The sequence below is a fragment of the Melanerpes formicivorus genome, unplaced genomic scaffold, assembly GCF_026170545.1.
Source record: "Melanerpes formicivorus ecotype bairdi unplaced genomic scaffold, bMelFor1.0.p_v2 SCAF_57, whole genome shotgun sequence".
NCBI classification, from domain to species: domain Eukaryota; kingdom Metazoa; phylum Chordata; class Aves; order Piciformes; family Picidae; genus Melanerpes; species Melanerpes formicivorus.
This window is the reverse complement of record NW_027142409.1, coordinates 2407835-2432765: the sequence shown is the minus strand read 5'-3', so window position 1 is coordinate 2432765 and position 24931 is coordinate 2407835. Positions and strand designations below refer to the sequence as shown.

Below are 24931 nucleotides of genomic sequence, written 5' to 3'. Positions count from 1 at the left end.
CTATATCTGTGTCCTGTGCCAGATCACAGATGCCCTGGAGTGTCCCAGCTTGTTCCTACAAGGTCCTTTGTCATAATGGATGAGGAGGAAGTCATCCTGCAAAACATGAGACAAAAAAGTATCCAAATCAATGAAAGCACAAACTGTTCTGCAAATCAGAAGAGACCAAATCTCCCCACCAGGAGTTGTGCTGGGAGGGAGAAAGCTGAGCAGGGAGGATATGGCCAGGCCCAACCTTTCCAAAGAGCTTCACTGAGGGCTGCCTTCACAAACAGGTTTCTTTAGCAAGTGCTCCACCTGTCCACTGAACTCTGCTCCCAAAGGCTCTGCAGCTGCACAGCTGAATGCTAGCTTGGAGGTCAGCAAGAGGAGCCAGGAAGACAAGCACAGAGGAACAGCACAGGGAAAGGAAACCACTCTGTGCAACTAGGAATCCTTGCTCTGAAGGCTCCCCAGAGCTGCTCCCTTTTACCACCTGAAGAGGAGAAGGACAACACAGATTTTGCAGAAGGGATTATAGAGTGGCTCAGGTTGGAAGGGACCTCACAGCTCATCCACTCCAACCTCCCCTCCAGGGGCAGGGACACCTCCCAGCTAGACTCAGCTGCTCAAGGTCTCATCCAGCCTGGCCCTGAACACCCCCAGGCAGGAGGCAGCCACAGCCTCCCTGGGCAGCCTGGGCCAGAGCCTCAGCAGCCTCCTGCTGAAGAACTTCTTCCTCAGCTCCAGTCTGACCCTGCTCTGCCTCAGCCCCAAAGCATTCCCCCTTGGCCTGGCTCCAGACCCCCTCAGAAGAAGTCTCCCTGCAGCCTTCCTGCAGGATCCCTTCAGGTCCTGGCAGGCAGCTCTGAGGTGTCCCTGGAGCCTTCTCCTCTGCAGGCTGCACAGCCCCAGCTCCCTCAGCCTGTGCTCCCAGCAGAGCTGCTCCAGCCCTTGGAGCATCTTCGTGGCCTCCTCTGGCCTCTCTCCAGCAGCTCTGTATCTTTCTCCTGCTGGGGACAGCAGAGCTGGGGGCAGGATTGGAGGTGAGGTCTGAGCAGAGCAGAGCCCAGGGTCAGAACCCCCTCTCCTGCCCTGCTGCCCACACTCCCCTGGCTGCAGCCCAGACCCTCTCTGTCCTTCCATCCCTTTGTGAGGCAGCCAGGAGAGCAGGCCTGGCTCTAAGGGAACACTGCCTCTGACTGAGCAGCTCAGGATGGAGAGTGAAGCATTCCAACAGGACAACCCCAGGTCCCAAGGAGGCAGAGCAGCTTTCAGGAACCTCCAACATTTCCTTTGCCATTGTTTCCAATGCTGTAGAACAAACCAGATGAGCTGGAAACAGCTGCTGCTGGATATCCTCTGATCCTTGGCCATGATAAGAGGCTGATTTCAAAAGAACCTCCATAAATACATGACAGCAGCAGCTTATAGACTGACCAAGGCCTGCTGGGGGCAGATCATTGTCTTCTTTGCATGTCAGATTTATTTCTTGCCCAAGAGAAGACAATGAATGGTAAACAGATGGGCCTGGCTGCCGACACACCAAACCCAGAGTTTATTGAACTTCCCTGGGCTGAGGCCACATGCCTGAACCTCCCTTGGGCCTCCCAGCTTCACAGATGGCTGGAAGGGACCCCTCAAAGGGCATCCTGTCCAAGCCCCCTGCAGGCAGCAGGGACACCCCCAGCTGCAGTAGGCTGCCCAGGGACACAGCAAGGCTGACCTTGGATGTCTCCAGGGATGGAGCCTCAACCACCCTCCTGGACAGCCTGTGCCAGTGTCTCCCCAGCCTCACTGTGCAGAACTTCCTCCTGAGGTCCAACCTAAATCCCCCCCTGCTCCAGCCCCAAACCATTGCCCCTCACAGCACTGACTATTGACAGACAAAAACAAATCAAAGAATTATGCAATGGGTTGGGAGGGACCTTCAAGATCATTCAGTTCCACCCCCCTGCCATGGGCAGGGACATCTCCCACCAGCCCAGGCTGCTCAAGGCCTCATTCAGCCTGGCCTGGAACACCTCCAGGGAGGAGGCAGCCACAGCCTCCCTGGGCAGCCTGTGCCAGTGTCTCCCTACCCTCACTGGCAAGGATTTCTTCCTCATCTCCAGTCTCAATATCCTCTCCCAGCTCAAAGCCATTGTCTCTCATCCTGGCACTCCCAGCCCTTGTCACAAGTCCCTCCCCAGCTCTCCCGAAGCCCCTTCAGATACTGGGAGGCTGCTCTGAGGTCTCCCTGGAGCCTTCTCCAGGCTGAACAGCCTCAACTCTCCCAGCCTGTCCTCATAGGGGAGGTTCTCTAGACTCTGATCATCTTTGTGACCTCCTCTGGATCTGCTCCAGGAGCTCCACATCCTTCACACAATTTGATCTAATTTCACAGCTTCATTTAATACAATTTTACTTTTTATTAAATTAGTTACTGACTTGAACAATCATTGATGGACTGACACAGGCAACAATCATTCACTGACTAGTACAGGAAGGGTCTGGAGGTGCTGGAAGGTGTCCAGAGAAGGGCCACGAGGATGAGCAGAGGGCTGGAGCTGCTCTGCTGTGAGGACAGACTGAGGGAGTTGGGGTTGTGCAGGCTGGAGAGGAGAACGCTCCCAGGAGACCTAATTGTGGCCTTCCAGGATCTGCAGGGGGCTCCAAGAAAGCTGGGGAGGGACTTCTGAGGGTGTCAGGGAGTGATAGGACTGGGGGGGATGGATCCAAAAGACAGGAGAGGAGATTTAGATTAGACATTAGGAAGAATTTGTTTCCCATGAGGGTGGTGAGAGACTGGCACAGGTTGCCCAGAGAGGTGGTGGAAGCCTCATGCCTGGAGGTGTTTGCAGCCAGGCTGGATGTGGCTGTGAGCAACCTGCTGTAGTGTGAGGTGTCCCTGCCCATGGCAGGAGGGTTGGAACTGGCTGAGCCTTGAGGTCCCTTCCAACCCTAACAATTCTGATTCTATTTTGCTGTTGTTTTAAGTGGGAGCAAATTTCTCAGCTGATTTAGTTTCCAGCTCCTTGTTAGCCTTAAGTAGTCATCACAAAGTCAAAGTATCTTAGTGCCATGGTCTAGTTGATTGGATTTCCTGCTGTGTATTTCCAGTTGGGAACTCTGCTTTTATTCATTCTGACACTTTGAATGATGATCCTAAATCATAGAATCAATAAGGTTGGAAAAGACCTCAAAAGATCATCAAACCCAACCTACTACCTAATACCTAACACCTCCTGACAACTAAACCATGGCTCCAAGTGCCACATCCAAGCCTTTCTTGAACACCTCCAGGGATGGTGACTCCACCACCTCCCTGGGCAGCACATTCCAATGGCTAATCTCTCTTGCTGGGAAGAACTTCTTCCTCACCTCCATCCTGAACCTCCCCTGGCACAGCTTGAGACTGTGTCCTCTTGTTCTGGTGTTGCTTGCCTGGGAGAAGAGACCAACCCCCACCTGGCTACAACCTCCCTTCAGGGAGTTGGAGAGAGCAAGAAGGTCTTCTCCAGGCTAAGCAACCCCAGCTCCCTCAGCCTCTCCTCACAGGGCTGTGCTCCAGACCTCTCCCCAGCTTTGTTGCCGTTCTCTGGACACCTTCAAGTCTCTCAATGTCCTTCTTGAACTGAGGAGCCCAGAGCTGGACACAGGACTCAAGGTGTGGCCTAACCAGTGCTGAGCACAGGGCAGAATGACTTCCCTGCTCCTGCTGGCCACACTGTTCCTGATGCAGGTCACGATGCCCTTGGCCTTTTTGGCCACCTGGGCACACTGCTGGCTCCTGTTTTGCTGCTGTCACCCAGTCCCCCCAGGTCCCTTTCTGCCTTTCTCCAACCACACTGTCCCCAGCCTGTAGAATGAAATCCCTTGGCCACTGGGTTCTAGGATTCTAAGAGCACAGAGGTCAGCTAGGCAAAACAAGGCCACCCAAGTCCCCCTCACCCTCCCAGTGTCAGCTCTGCTGCCCCTCTCCTCCACCAAGTCAGGTGGCAGGCAGAGGGCTGCAACTGTAGGGGTTCAAGAGCCAGCCAAGCAATGGATCTGCAAGGCTGTGAGGAGCAGAAGCAGAAGCAGGGCACTCACATCAAGAGACTCCAGGCAGTACCAGCAGAAGGCATGCTTGCAGTTCTTGCACATCATCTGGGCACAGCCCTCATCCCGCTCGATGTAGACCTTGCACTTGGGGCAGCGCTTGATGGGAGCATCATCAGCATCATCATCTTCCTCCTTCAGGACAGAGCTGGGGAGGGGAGGGCAAAGGCAGCAACTGGTTACGCTGGGTGGGCAGAGATGGATTTGGGGGTGCTGGTGGGGGAGAAGCTGGCCAGGGGGCAGCTGGCCAGGGGGCAGCTCAGCTGCCCTTGGCCTTCTGAGCTGCCAGTGCCCATTGCCAGAGATGCAGAGAGGGGATCCTGCCCCTCTGCCCCTCTCAGACCTCACCTGCAGGACTGTGTCTCCTCTTCCTTTTCCTTCTTCTCTCCTTCCTTCCCCTTCTCCTTTCCTTCCCCTCCTCCCTCTCCCCTTCCTCCTCCTTCCCCTTGTCCTTCTCCTCCTCTTAGGGATCTGCCTTCCTCTGTCCTGTGCCTGCTGCACCTTTGCTGGGCTGAGCCTAACTTCATCTGCTTTGCCTTGGTGCCAGTCTGGCCATTTCATTCAGCCCATTTCCATTTCAAGCTGTGGATCTTTTCCCAGTCTCCTTTCTCAGCTGGGATTGGGCTATCAAATGATGGAGTGCCCAGGGACACTAAGAGACAGGACACAGTTTGCTCCTGGGCTAGATCAGATGAACAGCAGCCAGTTCACACTTTCCTGTGTCCTGATCATTCTCCTTTTTTCTGCCTCCTTCTTTCAGGCAGTTCCTTGATCACAGAATTGTCAGGGTTGGAAGGGACCTCAAGACTCAGCCAGTTCCAACCCCCTGCCATGGGCAGGGACACCTCACACTACAGCAGGTTGCTCACAGCCACATCCAGCCTGGCTGAAAACACCTCCAGGCATGAGGCTTCCACCACCTCCCTGGGCAACCTGTGCCAGTCTCTCACCACTCTCATGGGGAACAACTTCTTCCCAACATCCAATCTGATGACACTACAAGCTCAGAGCAAAGAGCTTCAGCCTGGGGCACCAGGGAGGGATTGCTTCTTGCTGCCTTCCCTGACGGATCCTTCTGAGGAATTCACCTCCACATCAGGAATGATGAAGTTTTTTGGGACATGTTGATCTCTTAAGAGTTGATCCTGAAGGGAGGTTGTAGCCAGGTGGGGGTTGGTCTCTTCTCCCAGGCACCCAGCACCAGCACAAGAGGACACAGTCTCAAGCTGTGCCAGGGGAGGTTTAGGCTGGAGGTGAGGAGAAAGTTCTTCACCGAGAGAGTTGTTAGCCATTGGAATGTGCTGCCCAGGGAGGTGGTGGAGTCCCCATCCCTGGAGGTGTTCAAGAGGGGATTGGATGTGGCACTTGGTGCCATGGTGGTCATGAGGTCTGTGGTGACAGGTTGGACTCGATGATCTTTGAGGTCTTTTCCAACCTTGGTGATTCTATGATTCTGTGATCTGAGAGGGAGGTTGTGGATGCCACCTCCCTGGAGGTCTTCAAGGCCAGGCTGGATGAGGCCTTGAGCAGCCTGGGCTGGTGGAGGGCATGCCTACCAGTGCCAGAAGATGTGCAACTAGAGGATATTTGAAGTCCTTTCCAACCCAACCCACTCCATGAATCCATGTTCCTCAGTTAGGGTCAGCATCACCTCTCCTTGCCTTAAGAGCAGAGGATGTTCCCTCATCTAGCAGACACCACAGGAAGCCTGGAAGAAGCTTTATTTCCTCTGACAGAAGTTCCCTACCATCTTCAGGTTTTCTGGCCACTAGCCCCCAGAATGCTCCTAAACAAAGGACACTTCCAGGGACCTTCATAAGTGCCACTTCCAGCAGCCCACTGCCAGTGGGAGAGCTGAGAACAACTGATGAGGAATCAACAGTTTGCTGGAAAGCAGGGCTGAGCCTGGCTGGATTGGGCCTGATTGATTTGCCCAGGGGCAGGATGCAAGGACAAACACACCAGGGGCAACCAGCAAAGGAAATGACCCCAACAAACCACTCTGAATCCATAACTCCACATGGCTGCTGGCACAGACTGCTCCTGGCAGTTTATGCTCCAAAAGGATGAATAAAACAAACCTCAGGGGAGGGGAAAAAAACCAACAAGGAAAAATCAAATAAAATGAAAGAAACCAAGCCCCAAAAGAGAGAAAAGGTTGATTTAGCTGCTCATGAGGTTGACTGAGCTTCAGCTCTGCTCAAGCAAACACAACAAGCAGTGTTGGCAGTTACCACATTTGCCCAGGAACACAGCATGACAGCATCCAAGCAAGTCATGGACCAGCAAAGCTTGAAAGGAGAGGAGTTAAGGCTTAAACAAGAGAGGAAGTGGCCTCACATTGCACCAGAGGAGGGTTAGAATGTAGTAGAATAGAATGGAATGGAATGGAATGGAATGGAATGGATTTAACCAGGTTGGAAAAGACCTCAGAGATCATCCAGTCCAACCTATCACCCAGCACCATCTGATCAACTAAACCATGGCACTGTCATGGTCCGGAGACATTAGATGTCTCGGTCTGGAGACACAGTTCTTTTAAATATTCCCGTGTTGTGAAATTAAAGGCACAAACGAGGCCAAAGTATCAACAGCTAGACTATTTATTACATAGAGAAAGTGGACATAAGAAAGGGAGAGGGAGAAAATAAAGAGAGAGAGAGAGAGGGACGAGAGATAGAAGAGGAAAGGAATTATATTACCACACCCCTCATCCCCCCCAAGACAGTTAAAGTCTGTGGAGGAAAGGTGCTGCAGGAGATGTTGGGTTTGTAGAGAAACCGTGGTGAGGCTTTTGCTGGAGAACAGCTGTGGTCCTCTGGGGAGATGTTGGGTTGATACAGGAACGGTGCTGAGGCTCCTCTGGGCAGCCTGGGTCTGTAGAGAAAGGGTGCTGAGGATTTGGCTGGAGCTGTGGTCCTCCGGGCAGCTTCTTTTCTCCGGAGCAGCATTGTCCCGGCTTCTCAGCGGCCTGGCCCGTCTCCTGTGTTTTCCTTCATCTCCGTTTTTCTCCCCGTTTTTTCTCCTCTGTTTCTCTCTACAAACCAGTAGTTGCTCAAGTCTTTTATACAGTTTTTTTAGTCCTTAGGTATGTATTCAAATATTGTCCCTCAGGAATTCCAGTGGCAGGAAATCTGCATGTTTGGGCAAGATCCTGGCTGGAGGGGGGGGAATCTCCGTCTACCCCATCTCCATCCAGACAAGGCTCAGGAAACAGGTGGAGATTATCTTGCCCTAAAGGTGTGATGGCTGGGTCCTTGGGTCCATTGTTGTAGTCCCGTGTTATCACGATGCAATCACAAGCTGATTTGCATCCAGGATTGGTGGACAGGATTCTTTCCACCTTCTTTCCAGTGGCTCTGCTATCACTTTATCTTTGTTGACTCACACAGAGAGAGGCAAACTTATTAGACTCTCACAGGCACCAAGGGCCTCATCCAGGCTCTTCCTAAACACCTCCAGGGATGGTGACTCCACCACCTCCCTGGGCAGCACATCCCAATGGCCAATCTCTCTTGCTGGGAAGAATTTCTCCCCCACCTCCACCCTAAACCTCCCCTGGCACAACTTGAGACTGTGTCCTCTTGTTCTGGTGCTGCTTGCCTGTAAGAAGAGACCATCCCCCACCTGGCTACAACCTCCCTTCAGGGAGTTGGAGAGAGCAAGAAGGTCTCCCCTGAGCCTCCTCTTCTCCAGGCTAAGCAACCCCAGCTCCCTCAGCCTCTCCTCACAGGGCTGTGCTCCAGACCCCTCCCCAGCTTTGTTGCCCTTCTCTGGACACCTTCCAGCATCTCAACATCTTTCTTAAACTGAGGGGCCCAGAACTGGACACAGGACTCAAGGTGTGGCCTGACCAGTGCTGAGCACAGGGCAGAATGACTTCCCTGCTCCTGTTGGCCACACTGTTCCTGATGCAGGCCAGAATGCCCTTGGCCTTCTTGGCCACCTGGGCACCCTGCTGGCTCATCTCAAGCTCTACCCCCTGGTCCCTTTCTGCCCGGCTGCTCTCAGCCATTCTGTCCCCAGCCTGTAGCACTGCATGGGGTTGTTGTGGCCGATGTGCAGAACCCGGCACTTGGATGTGTTCAATCTCATGCCCTTGGGCTCTGACCATCTGTCCAGCCTGTCAAGGTCCCTCTGCAGAGCTCTCCTACCCTCTAACAGATCAACTCAGCTTGGTGTCATCTGCAAACTTACTGATGATGAACTCAATGCCGTCATCCAGATCATCAATACATTTCTTTGCTGCAAGAGTGGTCAGGGGCTGGCACAAGCTGCTCAGGGAGGTGGTAGAGTCCCCATCCCAGGAGGTGGTCAAGCAACCTGTGGCCATGGCACTTGGTGGGGTTGGGTTGATCATTGGACATGATCCTAGAAGGCTTTTCCAACCCAGACAATTCTCTGGTGCTAAGATCTCCTCTGAAGGGAGCTCCTGAGCTGCCTGGGTGTTTTTCCCCCTGGGGTGCTGTGACCGTTTGAGGCTGTGCCTTTAAGAAAGGGACATTTGCTGGGACTCTGGTTGAATGTTTTGGTATTAAAATGAAAACAATCAGATATTCTAAATTAATTTCATTGCTAGATTGGTAGAATGCAACTTTAACTTTTAATTCAGTTGGAATCTTTTCTCAGTCCAGTCTGTTCTGCCTTTCCAGCCTGTCTCCTGAGCAACTAGCCGGAATGACCCTGGATAACAGATAAGCAAAACTAATCCCTGCATGCACTTCAAAGCCTAATAAGAATTTTACTCCTTAATAACTACCTTTTCTCTCTCTCTAACCCTTTTTTGGGAAAAAGGGAGGTAAGGGGAGGGAGGGGGTACAGGGGGGAACAATCCACTGTACGGAGGAGGGTATTACTTTCTTTGCTGTGTATTTCTGTATATAATGTAAATACTGTATATATATTGTGTATATACAACCTGCATTTCATCTTGCTTGTAAATATAGCTTTTACCCTTTGCTCCTCCGACTGAGCTAGCTGTGGTTTCTTTCTTTCTTCAGCTGAACTTTTCTGGATGTTCTTCACCCCGCGAAGAATTGACAAATGTCTGTAAAGATTATACCAGAGCAGATAAGGAGCCAGTTCTAGCTTGGCTTAGTAGATGTTATGATACAGGTGCTCCAGCTCTAATGGTCAAGTCAGCAGCTCAGTTAGGAACTCCCTTGAAGGATAATGGAATAGATAGACATCGAGCCAAGATTCTCGGTAAGGTTAATCTGTGGGTACACCTTTTATTTGCAGTTGCCCTGAGATACCCTTCCCGAGATGATCTTCCATGGAATCCTAAACCCTGGACTACCATAGAGGAGGGAATTAAGCGCCTGAGAGAATTTGCTGTTAGAGAGAAACTCTATGGTGAACATGAAACTCTGAATCCTGATGACATTCCTGTGGGTATTGGTCTTGCTAAAAAGCTCATCAAGCTTGCTCCTTCTAATTATGTAAATATTCTGGCGAGCAGAATTGTGTCAAGAAATTATGGTGGAGCACCTTCTACGGTTGGCCAATTCACTGATCAAATGAGACAATTGGAGGATAGCATGACACGTGTTTCTTTGGTTGAAGCCATTGAAACTCTGTCTGGAAAAATTGAGAATTGCATGAGAGAGCTGAAAGATTCCATATACCAATTGGCACAGAGAGATAATTCGAATTCTTCCTCCAGGTGGATACAAGTTTCATCTGTGAGGAATAGACGTCCTCCAAGGAGGTCATTCCAAAACAGATAAAACCAAAACAGACCACCAAGGCAGTCACGTAGAACCATTTGGACAACTCTGCATGATCAGTTTGGTGAGAACATGAACAGGTGGGATGGCCAACCAACTTCTAATCTTTTCAGGAGACTGAGGGAATTGCAAAGTGGCAGAACCCGAGGCAGCAATACCAGAAGGGTAGCTGTTACTTCCACAGTTTCCCAGAACAACTCTAGTAGCTCCAACAGGCTCTGCAGGAGGAACAGGTCATTGGTAAGGTCGAGGACCCAAGAAGGTCAGAAGCTGCACCAATGACAGGTTGCCTCAGGCCAGCCATCAAAACTTACCCAGAAAAGAAACCTCGCAGGGTCATCGTCATAGGAGACTCCCTACTGAGGGGAACAGAGGGCCCAATATGCAGACCAGACCCATTTCATAGAGCGGTCAGCTGCCTCCCTGGTGCCCAAGTAAAAGATGTTGTAGATAGAATTCCCAACCTCGTGAGTCCTTCGGACTACTACCCACTGCTGGTCTTTCAGGTGGGCAGTGACGATGTAACAATGAGAGGCTCACAATCTATTAAAAAAGACTTCAGAACCTTAGGGCAAATGCTAAAGGGATCAGGGGCTCAAGTCGTGTTCTCTGCCATCCCTCTAACGTCAGCAATGGATGAGGACACACTGAGGAAGGGCTGACAGATCAATTCATGGCTCAGGGGCTGGTGCCATCGACAGGGCTTTGGGTTCCACAATCATGGATTGGTTTTCAAGGCACCTGAGCTGAAAACAACTCATGGGACACACTTGTCCCAGAGGGGGATAAGAATCCTGGGGCAGGAGTTGGCAGGGCTCATTGATAGGGCTTTAAACTAGATTTGAAGGGGGAAGGGGTTAATAGTCTCCTGCTGGCTGGTGACAAACAGAGGGGCAGCTCACCAGCAGTAGAGAGAAGGAGAGCTGGTAAGGGCTCTCAACTTGCTACCCTGAGGCAAGCCACGAATGATCCACCAGGACATTCTGTGGAAACCGAGGGGAATTGGCACAAGAGGAGGACAGGGCCAGCCCAGCTGAAGTGCTTCTATGCGAATGCGCGCAGCTTGGTCAACAAACAGGATGAGTTAAGGGCCACTGTGCTGCTGGGATGCCACGACATAGTGGCTGTTACTGAAACTTGGTGGGATGAATCCCATGACTGGGATGTAGGGATAGATGGGTATAAACTCTTTAGGAAGGATAGGCAGGGAAGGAGAGGAGGAGGTGTTGCCCTCTATGTCAATAGCCAGTTGGAATCAGTGGAGCTCCAACTGGGGAGGGATGATAAGCTAGTTGAGAGCATAAGGGTCAAAATTAAAGGCAGGACAGGGGAAGAAGATATTACTGTGGGGGTCTCCTACAGGCCACCTGACCAGCAGATCCAAGCAGATGAGGCCCTCCATAGGCAAATAGAAGCAGCTTCCAGGTCACAAGCCCTGGTCCTCATGGGTGATTTCAACCACCCGGATATCTGCTGGAGGGACAACACAGCAAGGCACCAGCAATCCAGGATGTTCCTGGACTGCATAGAAGACAATTTCCTCCTCCAAATGGTGGAGGAACCAACAAGAAATGGTGCTATGCTGGACCTTGTTCTCACCAACAGGGAAGGGCTGGTAAGCAATGTGAGGCTCATAGACGGCCTTGGCTGCAGTGACCATGAAGCAGTTGAATTTAACATCCTCAGGGCAATCAGGAGGAAGTATTCCAAGCTCACGACCCTAGACTTTAGGCATGCAGATTTTGATCGCTTCAGGGATCTGCTAGCCAAAGTGTCGTGGGACAAAGCCCTGGAGGGAAGAGGGACCCAGGACAGCTGGTCAGTATTCAAGGACCACCTCCTCTGTGTCCAGGAGCTCTGTGTACCAACAAAGAGAAAAGCAGGTAAGAATGCTAGGAGGCCTGCCTGGATGGGCAAGGAGCTACTGGACACACTATTACTTAAAAGGAAACTCTACAGGAAGTGGAGGGAAGGACAGGTAGAACAGGGGGAATACAAGGAAGCTGCCCGAGCAGCAAGAGTCCTGGTTAGGAAAGCCAAAGCAGAGTTTGAGTTGAATCTAGCCAGGGAGATTAAAGGGAATACTAAGAACTTTTACAGGTATATTAATGGGAAGAAGAAGACTAGGGAAGGTGTGGGCCCCCTCAGAAAGGAAAATGGTGACATGGTCACATGTGATGAGGAAAAGGCTGAGGTACTTAATAACTTCTTTACCTCAGTCTTCACTGCAAGGGCCTCTAGCCACACTCCTGATGTTATGGAAGTCAAAGCCAGGGACGGGGAGGAAGAACTGCCCATTGTAAGTGCAGATCAGGTTCGTGATCATCTGAAGAACCTGAAAGTGTTCAAGTCCATGGGACCCGACGGGTTACACCCACGGGTACTGAAAGAACTGACAGATGAGGTTGCTAAACCCCTCTCTATTATATTTCAAAAGTCCTGGCAGTCTGGTGAAGTCCCCACAGACTGGAAAAGGGGAAACATTGCCCCCATCTTCAAAAAGGGCAAGAAGGAGGAACCAGGGAACTACAGGCCAGTCAGTCTCACCTCTGTGCCTGGAAAGATCATGGAACAGATCCTCCTGGAGTCACTACTCGCTCAAAAGAATAGTGAAGAGGTGATTGGGAACAGTCAGCATGGCTTTGCCAAGGGCAAATCCTGCCTGACCAACCTGGTGGCCTTCTATGAGCAGGTGACAAAATTAATAGATGAGGGGCGAGCAACTGATGTCGTTTACCTGGACCTGAGCAAAGCCTTTGACACTGTCCCACACCACATCCTGGTCTCCAAACTGGTGACACATGGGTTTGATGGGTGGACCACTAGATGGATAAGGAACTGGCTTGATGGCCGCACCCAAAGAGTGGCTGTCAATGGCTCCATGTCCCAGTGGAGGCCAGTGACAAGCGGAGTCCCTCAGGGATCAGTCCTGGGACCTGTCTTATTCAACATCTTTGTGGGGGACATGGACAGTGGCACTGAGTGCACCCTCAGCAAGTTTGCTGATGACACCAAGCTGTGTGGTGCAGCAGACACGCTGGAGGGAAGGGAGGCCATCCAGAGGGACCTTGACAGGCTGGAGAGGTGGGCACAGGCCAACCTCATGAAGTTCAATAAGAGCAAGTGCAGGGTCCTGCATCTGGGTCGAGGCAATCCCAGGCACAAATACAGGCTGGGCAGTGACTGGCTGGAGGGTAGCCCTGAGGAGAGAGACTTGGGGGTGCTGGTGGACAAAAAGCTCAACATGAGCTCTCAGTGTGCACTTGCAGCCCGCAAAGCCAATCAGATCCTGGGCTGCATCAGGAGAAGTGTGGCTAGCAGGTCGAGGGAGGTGATCCTCCTCCTCTACTCAGCCCTGGTGAGACCCCACCTGGAGTACTGTGTCCAGTTCTGGAGCCCCTATTACAAGAGGGATGTGGAGGTGCTGGAACGTGTCCAGAGAAGGGCCACGAGGATGATCAGAGGGCTGGAGCACCTCTCCTATGAGGACAGACTGAAGGAGTTGGGGCTGTACAGTCTGCAGAACAGAAGGCTCCGAGGAGACCTAATTGTGGCCTTCCAGTATCTGAAGGGGGCCTACAGGAAGGCTGGGGAAGGACTTCTCAGGATCTCAGGTAGTGATAGGACTAGGGGGAATGGAATGAAGCTGGAGGTGGGGAGATTCAGGCTGGATGTGAGGAGGAGGTTCTTCACCATGAGAGTGGTGAAACCCTGGAATGGGTTGTCCAGGGAGGTGGTCGAGGCCCCGTCCCTGGGGGTGTTTAAGAGCAGGCTGGATGAGGCTCTGTAGTGTGGGGTGTCCCTGCCCATGGCAGGGGGGTTGGAACTAGATGATCCTTGTGGTCCCTTCCAACCCTGAATGAAACTATGAAACTATGAAACTATGAAACAGTGGCTCCAGTTATAACTCTGCACACTGTGCTCAATGCACATGTGGGCATGTTCCCCATAACTAGGGGTGCCCTGCCTCCTGCCAGGGGGAGGAGAGGGATAACAGAGATAATGGAATCTATTGGGATGTGTACATCCAGTGGCCTGGCACTTCACAATTTCGGAAGTACAGGGCCTTGGTTGACAAAAGAGCTCAGTGCACCATAATGCCATCAAATTATCAGGGATCAGAGTCTATAACTATTCTGGGAGTCACTGGTGGATCTCAAGAGTTAAGTAAGGTGGAGGTTAATATAAGTTTAACTGGTAAACAATGGAGGGAGCATACAGTTGTGACCGGACCTGATGCACCTTGTATTTTGGGAATTGATTTTCTGAGAGTAGGGTGTTTCAAAGACCCTAGAGGTTACAAATGGGCTTTTGGAGTAGCTTCTATAGAAATTGATGGACAAAAACTGAAACTATCTGCTAGACCTGAACTTTCTGATGAATCTGCAGTTGTGGGACAACACAAGATACAGGACATTAAATTGCCGGTTGCTTCTCAGACTGTGCATCACAGACAATACAGAACCAACCGTGACTCTTTGTTGCCCATTCAGAATCTGATTCGTCAGTTGGAGAGTCAGAAAGTTGTCAGCAAAACTGATTCACCTTTCAACGGTCCAGTGTGGCCTGTGCGGAAGCAGAATGGAGACTGGCGTCTGACGGTAGACTACCGAGCCCTGAATGAAGTAACACCACCTATGAGTGCAGCAGTACCAGAAATGATGGAACTCCAGTATGAGCTGGAATGCAGAGGCCAAATGTTATGCTACCATAGACATTGCTAATGCATTTTTCTCTATTCCCATAGCAGAGGAATGCAGGCCTCAGTTTGCTTTCATATGCAGAGGAATCCAGTACACTTTCAACAGATTGCCAATGGGCTGGATCCACAGCTCAAGCATCTGTCATGTGTGGTGAAGGCACATTATGCCCCGATACTGAATCTTGTCCCAGCATGTGGACAAGTTCCCCCTCCTCCAGGAGGAAGACAAAAGCCAAGGCATTAGCCAGGCCAGCACACACCCAGCGCATGCAGTGCTCGGGCTGACACCAAATATGGGCATAATTCTAGCTTCACGCTTTCTATAGGCTGAAGCCAGTTGTTTATGAGAGTGCCCATTGGTCAAGCCCAGCCTCGAGGAATCTATAAGTATCACCCCAGTTGGTAAACAAGTTGCCCCCTCATTCACTTTGTCTCTGTGCTTGCTCGCGAGAGCAACTCTCGAGCTGCAGCCTTTGCCATTGAGCTTATTGTAGTTAGCTTCTGTTATACATGCACGAATACTGAAAGCCCCTGCATGGTGAGAAGCACAGAGGGAGGACCATCACTGTTTCTGAGGAATCCAGCGTCGCTACAGCCAGTCGTACCGACCGGGAGAGCCCACCGTGCTACCGGAGGACTGGATCGACCGCTGAGGGTAAGATCTGGCCAGTTGCCGGGGAAAAAGGGACTTGATCGATACCGAGTCCACGTATGCCTAGCCGCGCCGTAGCGGGAGAGGAACCACCACGTGTGCCGCTCTGAGCCCTGTGAATCTCAGGGAAGACTAAGGCATTGTTTGTGCCTATACTGCACCGAACCTGGGACCACTTCGAGAGTCCCGCTGCTCCTTTAAGATCAGTAAACGAGAATCCGCCGCAGCCCCATTCTCTCCCGAAGCTGTTTGCATCAGCCCCAAGAATCACCGTGGTTGGGCCGACCCCTGTAGCTTTGCCTGCTGCCGCGTCCTCCGAGCCCACCTACCAGCCACCGTCGTCCCACCCTGCCGTGCAAACTGACTTTGAGGGCTGACCCCACGGGCCGACCCCGACCAGGACCGATCCCTGTTGTCTGGAGGGAATCGAATATCTTCCACGTGTTTTCCATCCACTAGCCCTCAGTTCAAAGTATCCACGTCTAGCAGAGTAAGCGCTGATGCATAGAAAGATTGTAATATTGCTGTGTATAGCCAGGAGCCGCCCGCGTCCCGCCGAGCGGCCAAGCAGCGGAACTGCACCCTTCATTATATAAATATAGAAATAGTCTGTAACTAGTTCAATCAAGTTCTAATCATAACATTAAGCCACTTGCAGAATCTATTTCATGAACGTGCACTAGAACATGTATATAAGTTGGTGATTCATTGGTTATTAATAGTCTGATAATTAATAAAAATAATATTTTCATTAATCATATTTCATATTCATAAATTTAATAACCTCTTCACCACATCATGCAGTAATCCATGATGCTCTGGAGAAAGGTGCTGCTCCAGAACACATCCAGTTCATCGATGATATCATCGTCTGGGGTAAAACTGCTGAAGAAGTCTTCAAGAAAGGTAACAAAATCATTGACATTCTTCTGAATGCAGGTTTTGCCATCAAGCGAGACAAGGTGAAAGGACCTACCACAGAGATTCAGTTTCTGGGAGTGCGGTGGCAGGATGGACGCCAACACATTCCAGTGGATGTGGTAAATAGAGTCTTTACCATGGCAAATCCCATGAACAAGCAAGAAACCCTACGTTTCTTGGGGATAGTGGGATTTTGGAGACTTCACACTCCTGGATACAGTCAGATTGTGAAACCTCTGTATGATGTGACTCGAAAGAGAAACAGTTTCCACTGGGGACCTGAACAACAAGCAGCCTTTGACCAGATAAAGCAAGAGGTAGTTCAAGCAGTGGGTCTGGGACCTGTCCGAGATGGTCCAGATATCACAGTATCACAGTATCACAGTATAACTTAGGTCAGAAAAGACCTCAAGGATCATCGAGTCCAACCTATCAACACAGACCCCATGACTAAACCATGGCACCAAGTGCCACGTCCAATCTCCCCTTGAACGCCTCCAGGGTCGATGACTCAACCACCTCCCTGGGCAACCGGTTCCAATGCCGAATGACTCGCTCGGTGAAGAACTTCCTCCTCACCTCGAGTCTAAACCTCCCCTGGCGCAGCTTGAGACTGTGTCCCCTTGTTCTGGTGCTGGTTGCCCGGGAGAAGAGGCCAACCCCTTCCTAGCTACAACCATCTTTCAGGTAGTTGTAGAGGGCAATGAGGTCACCCCTGAGCCTCCTCTTCTCCAGGCTAAACAATCCCAGCTCCCTCAGCCCCTCCTCATAGGCCTTGTGTTCAAGGCCTCTCACCAGCCTTGTTGCCCTTCTCTGGACATGTTCAAGTGCCTTGATGTCCTTCTTAAACTGAGTGGCCCTGAACTGGACACAGTACTCAAGGTGCGGCCTAAGCAAAGCAGAGTACAGGGGCACAATGACCTCCCTGCTCCTGCTGGCCACACTATTCCTAATGCAGGCCAGGATGCCATTGGCCCTCCTGGCCACCTGGGCACACTGCTGGCTCATATTCAGGTGGCTGTCGATCAGCACACCCAGGTCCCTCTCTGTTTGGGAGCTCTCCAGCCACTCCGACCCCAGCCTGTAGCTCTGCATGGGACTGCCATAGCCAAAGTGCAGCACTCGGCACTTGGACTTGTTGAATGCCATCCCATTGGACTCTGCCCATCTGTCCAGTCAGTCGAGGTCCCTCTGCAGAGCCTTTCTACTCTCTAACTGACTAACATCTGCCCCTAACTTGGTGTCATCTGCAAACTTGCTGATGACTGACTCGACCCCCTCATCCAGATCATCGATGAAGATGTTGAAGAGGACATTGAAGATATTAAGAACATTTTGTACACGGCTGCAAGTGACAATGGTCTAACCTGGTGCTTGTGGCAAAAAGCTCCAGGTGAGATACGTGGACGACCTCTTGGTTTCTGGAGTCGAGGTTACAGAGGTTCAGAGGCTAATTATACTCCAACAGAAAGAGAGATTCTAGCTGCCTATGAAGGAATAAAAGCATCTTCTGAAGTAATTGGAACTGAATCACAACTTCTCTTAGCTCCCAGATTACCAGTCTTGAATGGACTATGAACTTTACTTACGAACTGTAAATATTGTTTTGGATTGGATGGACAGTATAAACAGCCAATGAAATTGTTTAGAAGGGGTGGACTGTGACTGTTTGAGGCTGTGCCTTTAAGAAAAGAACAGTACTGTGACACTCTGGCTGAATATTTTGTAAACAAAAGACAGGTCTAAACGAATTTCATTGGTAGATTGGTAGAATGCAACCTTAAGTTTTGAGTGCAGCTGAGACTTTCCTCAGTTCATTCTTCCCTCCTCCCTTTCCAGCTCGTCTGCTTCTAGGCTCTCTGCCAATCTGACCTTGGACAGATAAGCGTGTGGCCTACTAACACTTTGCTTTAATTTATAACTGCTTTTATTAACAATTGCTCTTTTTCTCTCTTTCTAACCCTCTTTGGGGAAAAAGGGGAGAGAAGGGAGTACAGGGGGGAACCCTCCTCAGCAGAGGAGGGAATTTCTTTCCTGTATTATTGTTTTTCTTTTAATTTACTGTATATTTCTGTGTATATATTGTAAATACTGGAAATTGTATATATATCCTGCATTCCCTAAAAATTGCTTGTAAATATAGCATTTCCCTTTTGCTCCTCTGGCTGGCTAGCTGTGGTTATTTCTTTTTCTTCTCTTTGTGGGGGGAGAAGGCTGGGCCTTTCTCTCTAACCCTTGACAATACTTGTAAATACTGTAAATTGTGTACATATCCTGCATTCTCCAAAATTGCTTGTAAAATATAGCATTTTTTTTCCTTTGCTTCTCCGGCTGGCTAGCTGTGGTTTTTCTTCCTATTTGTGGCGGAGAGAAGCCTAGGCCCTTCTCTCTAAAACCACCACAGTGGGGGAGGGAGAACTGGGCCTTCTCTCACCACCACATTTTTAATTGGCATGCCCAACGTGTGGCAAAATTAGCTTGATTTATTGCCTGCTCGAGTCAGATTTGCAAACATGAAAGTGTCTTGGATTTTAGAGCATCTAGTCTTTTCAATCTGTTCTGTATTGATCTACAAGTATTGTTTAGGTTTGCTTCTTGATCAAATAGGGAAATATCTAATGCATAAATTTTATTTATGGTTTAAATATAAGATTCAGCTTCTCTATGACCGGTGCACGGCATTCTTTTGGCTTACAAGATACAGAAATGTGACATCGAGCACTCTCCCAATTGAGATAAGGGAGTTTAAGATTCCAGTAGGTGAAAGAGTAATTTTAAGTGATGGCTGGGATCCAAAGGTGATTTATTTGATGTGTGTGAATCTACTGCTGATGATAGTGATTGCGTATTTGTTATATGCTCTGTGTCGGGAGAAAAAAGTGTCTAAGGCCTGCTTCATTATTAAGCATAGATCAAAGAGAAAGAAGCACAGCTCTGGCTCTGCTCCAGAGACTTCTAGTGATGAGAAGAATGGAGAATCTGTATCAGTTAAAGATAAAGCTAAATAGATAGAGGCTCAAGCAGCTCCTCTGTGCTTTGCCAGGACTGGTAGCCAGGAGTGAGGCTGCCAAGAGCTACCCAGTTTTGGAGCAGAGCTTCCAAGGATCCAGCATGACTTCAGTGAAGGAATCAGCTCCCAAACAAAGCCTGAGGAAAACAACTCTTTGCCATCCCTCCCCCAGCCTGTTTGCAGCCTGGGTGCTGTGTTTGCACATCCCTGATCTTTCCCAGCACTTTACCTCGTTTCTCCTGGCAGAAGGGAGACTGGGATGTTCTCCTGGCAGCCCTGGCCTGGGTGCCAGTTAGACTTGCAAGCAGAGCAGAACTCAATGTCACAGGCCTTGCACTGGACCAGCTGGGGGTCCTGGGGGCTCTGTTCCTGGAGCTGGCAAACTGCCTGGCACGTAAAGGATGGACACCAAGTCCGGCAGGGATAGAAAAGCACTTCTGGAAAGGGACAGAAGAGAAGAGAATTCCCTGGGGGCTACAAGCTTGGCCTCCCACAACAACCTGTTCCAGCTGAGCCTGACTGGCAGGGCTTTGAAGACCTGAAAGCTTTTCATTCATTCCTCCCAATTCAGACATCAGTCTGGGGCTGCCCTACAAATGGGCACCAGGCTGCAGTGAGTGCCCTGGCTTTGAATGAACTCCCTGCTTTCAGTCACTGAACTCAGCTTGAGCTGAGGAGGAGACATCCTGGAATCACAGAAGGGTTTGGGTTGGAAGGGACCTCCAAAGCTCAAACCCCTGCACTCAGCAGGGACATCCTCCACTGGATCAGGTTGCTCAGAGCCTTGTCCAGCCTCACCTTGAAGATCTCCAGGGATGGAGGCTCAGCTCCCTCCCTGGGCAACCTGCTGCAGTGTTCCAGCAGCCTCCTGGTGCAGAACTTGTTCCTCACATCCACTCTCAATCTGCTCTGCTCTCATTTCAAACCCTTGCCCCTGGGCCTGTCCCTGCAGACCTTTGGGAACAGCTCCTCTGCAGCCTCATCATCTTCAGCTGCAGTTAAGCACAGCCCAAGCTAGGCAGCAGAAAGGCTTCTTACAGTGGCCCAGAAGGACTCTGTTTCCAGTTAGCCTCTGTCCAAGTGTAACCCAAAGAATGGGTTTGGTTGGGAAAGACCTTGAAGAGCATCCAGTCCAACCTGTCTCTAACTGTGCCAAGGCTGGGGCTGAACCATGGCCCTCAGCACCACAGCTTTGCCTCTGATAAACACCTCCAGGGATGGGGATTCAGCCACCCCCCTGGACAGCCTGTGCCAGGCTTGGAGAACCCTTCCAGTCAACAAGTTTCTCCTCATCTCTAACCTAAACCTCCCCTGGGGCAGCTCAAGGCCATTTCTTCTCCTCCTATCACCTTGTTACTAGGGGAGAAGAGACCAACCCCCAGCTTCCACTACCTGAAGGGACTACAAGAAAGCTGGGGAGGGACTTTGGACAAGGGCTGGGAGTGCCAGGACAAGGGACAATGGCTTTGAGCTGGGAGAGAGGAGATTGAGCCTGGAGATGAGGAAGAAATCCTTGCCAGTGAGGCTGAGGAGACACTGGCACAGGCTGCCCAGGGAGGCTGTGGCTGCCTCCTCCCTGGAGGTGTTCAAGGCCAGGCTGGATGAGACCTTGAGCTGGTGGGAGGTGTCCACATCCAGGGTCAGTTCTATTTCCCCCTTTATTCTTGTCTATAGTTATTTCCCAACATCGCTGGACACAAGGTACTGGCATATTCGCATGTAAAGGTTCCTCAAATTGTAATTTCCACCTTAACTGAGATTGTGGAATCTCCATATGATCCTCATGTTTATGATTTTGGAATACTTTTTGTATTTCTGTTACATTAGGAAAGGCTGTTCCTATTAAAGGAAGCCCATGGGCCGAATTTTTAGGTAGCCGGGAACAGATCCAACAATCAGTCAAATTATAACTATTCACTATCCCTTTCAATAGATGCAGATAAGTGTTTTGTTCCCATGACCTTACTTCAAATGGTGCTATCATCAATATGATTAATGGGGTTATGATCTTAGCTCCTTTGAATCTGTATATCATTACTAATGTTGAAAGAGAATTCATCCACACATGGGAACGTGGTTTTTGATCTTGATTGGACTCCTTATGTGCAAATAGGGTTAGGATCAAAATTAGGCTCCACCAGTATATGTTAACTCTGCCTCCTCGGCCTGCTGGGGTGCAACCAGCAGCCGGGTGTATTTTCTTCTCGGCAGCAGTTACATTCTTCAGGAGCCCTACAGATTTTAACTCCTTAACCCACTTCAAAATTCCATTTGGAGTCTCTTCTCTACTTCCTTGGTTAGTTCGTTTACCATTTCCCATTGTGCTTTTGTTATTTCAATTCCTCTGCCTTCAAAATCTTATGTCTCTTACTTTTCCTTTTACTAATCCTTTTAATTATTCCTGATATTTCCCAACTAAAATTTCTCTAGTCTTTATTTCCCACTTATGCCAATCCCTTTCAATAATTTTCCATGGGGATTGAAATCCTTTTCCTCACCACAAAATAGGTTTTCTGTATTTACCAGCCCAAACTGCCTATTTTCAGATTCAGCATTCAGGACAAAATATTTTTTTGATTATGAGAAATATAAAACCATTTCTTACAACAATTAAAACATTTACAAGTCACCCATCCTTCATAAGTTCTATGATGCTTTATACACGGAATGGAATGAGGATGTTCTTCAGTGTTTTCGTGCTGTGCAGATTCAAGACCACATGCTCCAGAGCCTCCGACTGTGGTGTTACGTCTATTCGAATGTTTATCTGGTCTGTCGGCACTCGCTGCAGTCGTGGAGGTACTTCAAACAATTTGTGTAGGTGGCGTGGAAGTCGTACTGATGACAGTTTCACTTTCTCCGCCGAGTCACTTTTATCTCTCCAGGCTCAGGGGTCCCGTTCATTCCTGAACTGGTCCTTTTACTCTCGAAACATGCGTCCACCCTTTTTCGGCAGTCCGGACAGCCGTATCTGTGGTTAATAAAACAAGAAAAGGTCCCTCCCAAAGGGGAAACAATGATTTCTCTTTCCATGATTTTATCAACACTTTATCCCCAGCTTTAATTTCATGTATAGTGAATCCCAAAGGTGGGGTCTGAGATAATATACCCATTTTCCATAACTCATTCAGTATTTTCCCAATTTGGATGACATATTGCTTTATATTCCAATCTTCAATTAAATTATCTTTAAGGGGCATCCCCTGGATATAGGGCATTCCATATAGCAGTTCATAGGGGGAAAGACCCATATCCCCATGGGGTTTGGTTCGAATGTTCAACAATGCCAATGGTAAACATTTAATCCAAGACATTTGTGTCTCCACCATCAATTTCATTAACTGCTGTTTTATGGTCTGATTCACCCTCTCCACCCATCCGGAACTCTGAGGGTGCCACGGAGTATGGTATTCCCACCTAGTTCCCAAGGCTTGCATTAATAATTTCACAACCTTAGAAGTAAAGTGTGTCCCTTGATCTGAGTCAATTACTTGGATTATTCCATATCTTGGAATCACTTCTTCTAATAACACTTTTGCTACAGTCTGTGCTGTAGCCCTTGCTGTAGGGAAAGCCTCCACCCACCGGGTGAGGTGATCTATTATTACTAACAAATACTTAATTCTCCCTATTTTAGGTAATTCAGTAAAATCTACTTGTATCTTTTCAAATGGTCTTACAGCCACTTGCCTTCCTCCCATTGCTGCCTGTCTGAATGTTTTTCTGTTTATCTTCTGATATGTCAAGCACCCCTGTGTTACTTGTCTCGCTATCTCGTATACTCCAATGCAGGCATACTGCTTAAGGAAGGCCTCTCCCAAGGCCTTAGAACCCCAATGAGTATGAGCATGCAACCTATTCATAATTACCCTAGCATAAGCTTTGGGTAATACTTCCTTTCCATCTGGAAGATTCCACTTTCCCTCCTTCAGTATGGCCCCCATTTCTTTTATTTTGTTCAATTCTTCCTCTTGATAAACCTTTAATTCAGCTTTTTCTGGGTTTTCTTGTTCTAAGTGTAAAATCTTCAGATCTCTTCCCTGATTCCTTAAGGCAGCACTCCTTGCTTCACTATCTGCAGCATTGTTTCCACGAATGTGATATTCTAATCCCCTTTGATGTCCCTTTATATGAACCACTGCAATATTTTTAGGACCCCTTAAGGCTTTAAGGACTTTTACCACTAACTCCTGATGTATAAGCCCCTTTCCCTGAGTATTTATTAATCCTCTTTCCTCCCAAAGTTTTCCAAAGGTATGCACTACCCCATATGCATATTTAGAGTCGGTATAGATAGTCCCTGATTTGTTCTTTAACAACTCTAATGCTCGGAGTAGAGCATACAATTCACAGGCTTGGGCTGACCAGCTGGCACTTAAAGGACCTGATTCAACTATCCTCATTTCTCCATCTACGATGGCATATCCTGATTTTCTTTTTCCCTCCACTATCCTGGAAGACCCATCTATAAATAGTCGCTCTCCGTCATCCAACTCAAAGTCCTTTAAGTCTGGTCTTATTTTAGTTTGTAACTCAATTATCTCGATACAGTCATGCTGTAAGTCTTCTGGTGGTTCTCCGAACAGAAACTGTGAAGGATTCTGAGCTTTGGTAGTCCTAAGCTCAAGTTCCGGTGATTCCATTAAAATAGCCTCATATTTCAAAATTCTGCTATCTGTTAGCCATTTTTCTGCCTTTTGTTGCAGCACCCCCCTTATGTTATGTGGAGTGTATACTCTCAAAGGAGCATGAAAAGTTATTTTCTGTGCTTCTTCTACTAATAATGCTGTTGCCACTAAGGCTTGTAAACAAGCTGGCCATCCCCTACTTACAGGATCTAACAACTTGGAACAATACCCTACAGGTTTCTTACTTCCAGCCCAATCCTGGGTTAACACTCCATATGCTGTGTGGTTAGATGTGCTTACGAAAAGGTCAAATGGTTTCTCCACGTCAGGTAGATTTAAAACAGGGGCTTCAATCAACATTCTTTTTATGTTATCCAGTCGCTCATCATCCTCTGGACTCCACTTGATATTACTAAGGGTCAATTTCTCATACAGGAATTTCACCTTTTCGCTGTATCCCTCTATCCATGATCGACAGTACCCCAGAAGTCCAAGCAGCTGCCTGATTTCTTTTTTACACTCAGGAGCCCTTAATGCTAATATTCCTGACACCCTTTCAGGGTCCAACCTCTTTTTACCCTTACTTAACCAATGTCCCAGATATTTCACCTCCTGCTCTACAAACTGCAGTTTTGACTTTGAAACCTTAAGCCCGTTTTCCCCCAAAAAGTTTAGCAGCTGTATTGTGGCTGACCGAGTTTCTTCCTCATCTCTTCCTGCTATCAACAGATCATCCACATACTGCAGGAGTTTAATATTTGCTGGAATTTCCCAACCTTGTAATAGTTTTTCTAAAGTCTGTCCAAATAAATTTGGTGATTCGGTGAACCCCTGAGGCAACACAGTCCACCTTAACTGCTGTTTTCTTCCTGTTTCAGGATCTTCCCACTGAAAGGCAAATAAATCCCTTGAGTCCTTGTCTAAGGGGCAAGCCCAAAAAGCGTCTTTCAAATCTATTACACTATACCAAGTGTATTCTGGGGTCAAATGACTCAACAATGTATATGGATTTGTTACTACAGGAAATTTAGTTAATGTTCTCTGATTTACTGCTCTTAAATCCTGTACTAAACGATAAGTTCCATCTGATTTCTTTATCGGTAAGATTGGGGTATTGTGAGGAGACATACAGGGTTCTAGTGTTCCTTTGTTTCTTAATTCATCTATAATAGGTTTCAAACCTTTTCTCCCTTCTAATGGTATAGGATATTGCTTTATGCGTATGGG

At 49.0% G+C, this 24931-nt stretch overlaps 1 protein-coding gene across 1 annotated transcript; it reads right to left on the bottom strand.

Annotated features, from left to right (window-relative positions):
- LOC137452674 (E3 ubiquitin-protein ligase RNF144A-like) lies at positions 1–24173 on the bottom strand. The gene is made up of 4 exons (XM_068161302.1): positions 24149–24173; positions 19306–19513; positions 4054–4210; positions 1–96 (listed from the first exon to the last, which is right to left on the bottom strand). Exons 1-4 carry the CDS (start codon positions 24171–24173, stop codon positions 1–3), a joined length of 486 nt encoding a protein of 161 aa, XP_068017403.1.
- Positions 24174–24931: the final 758 nt, after the last annotated feature.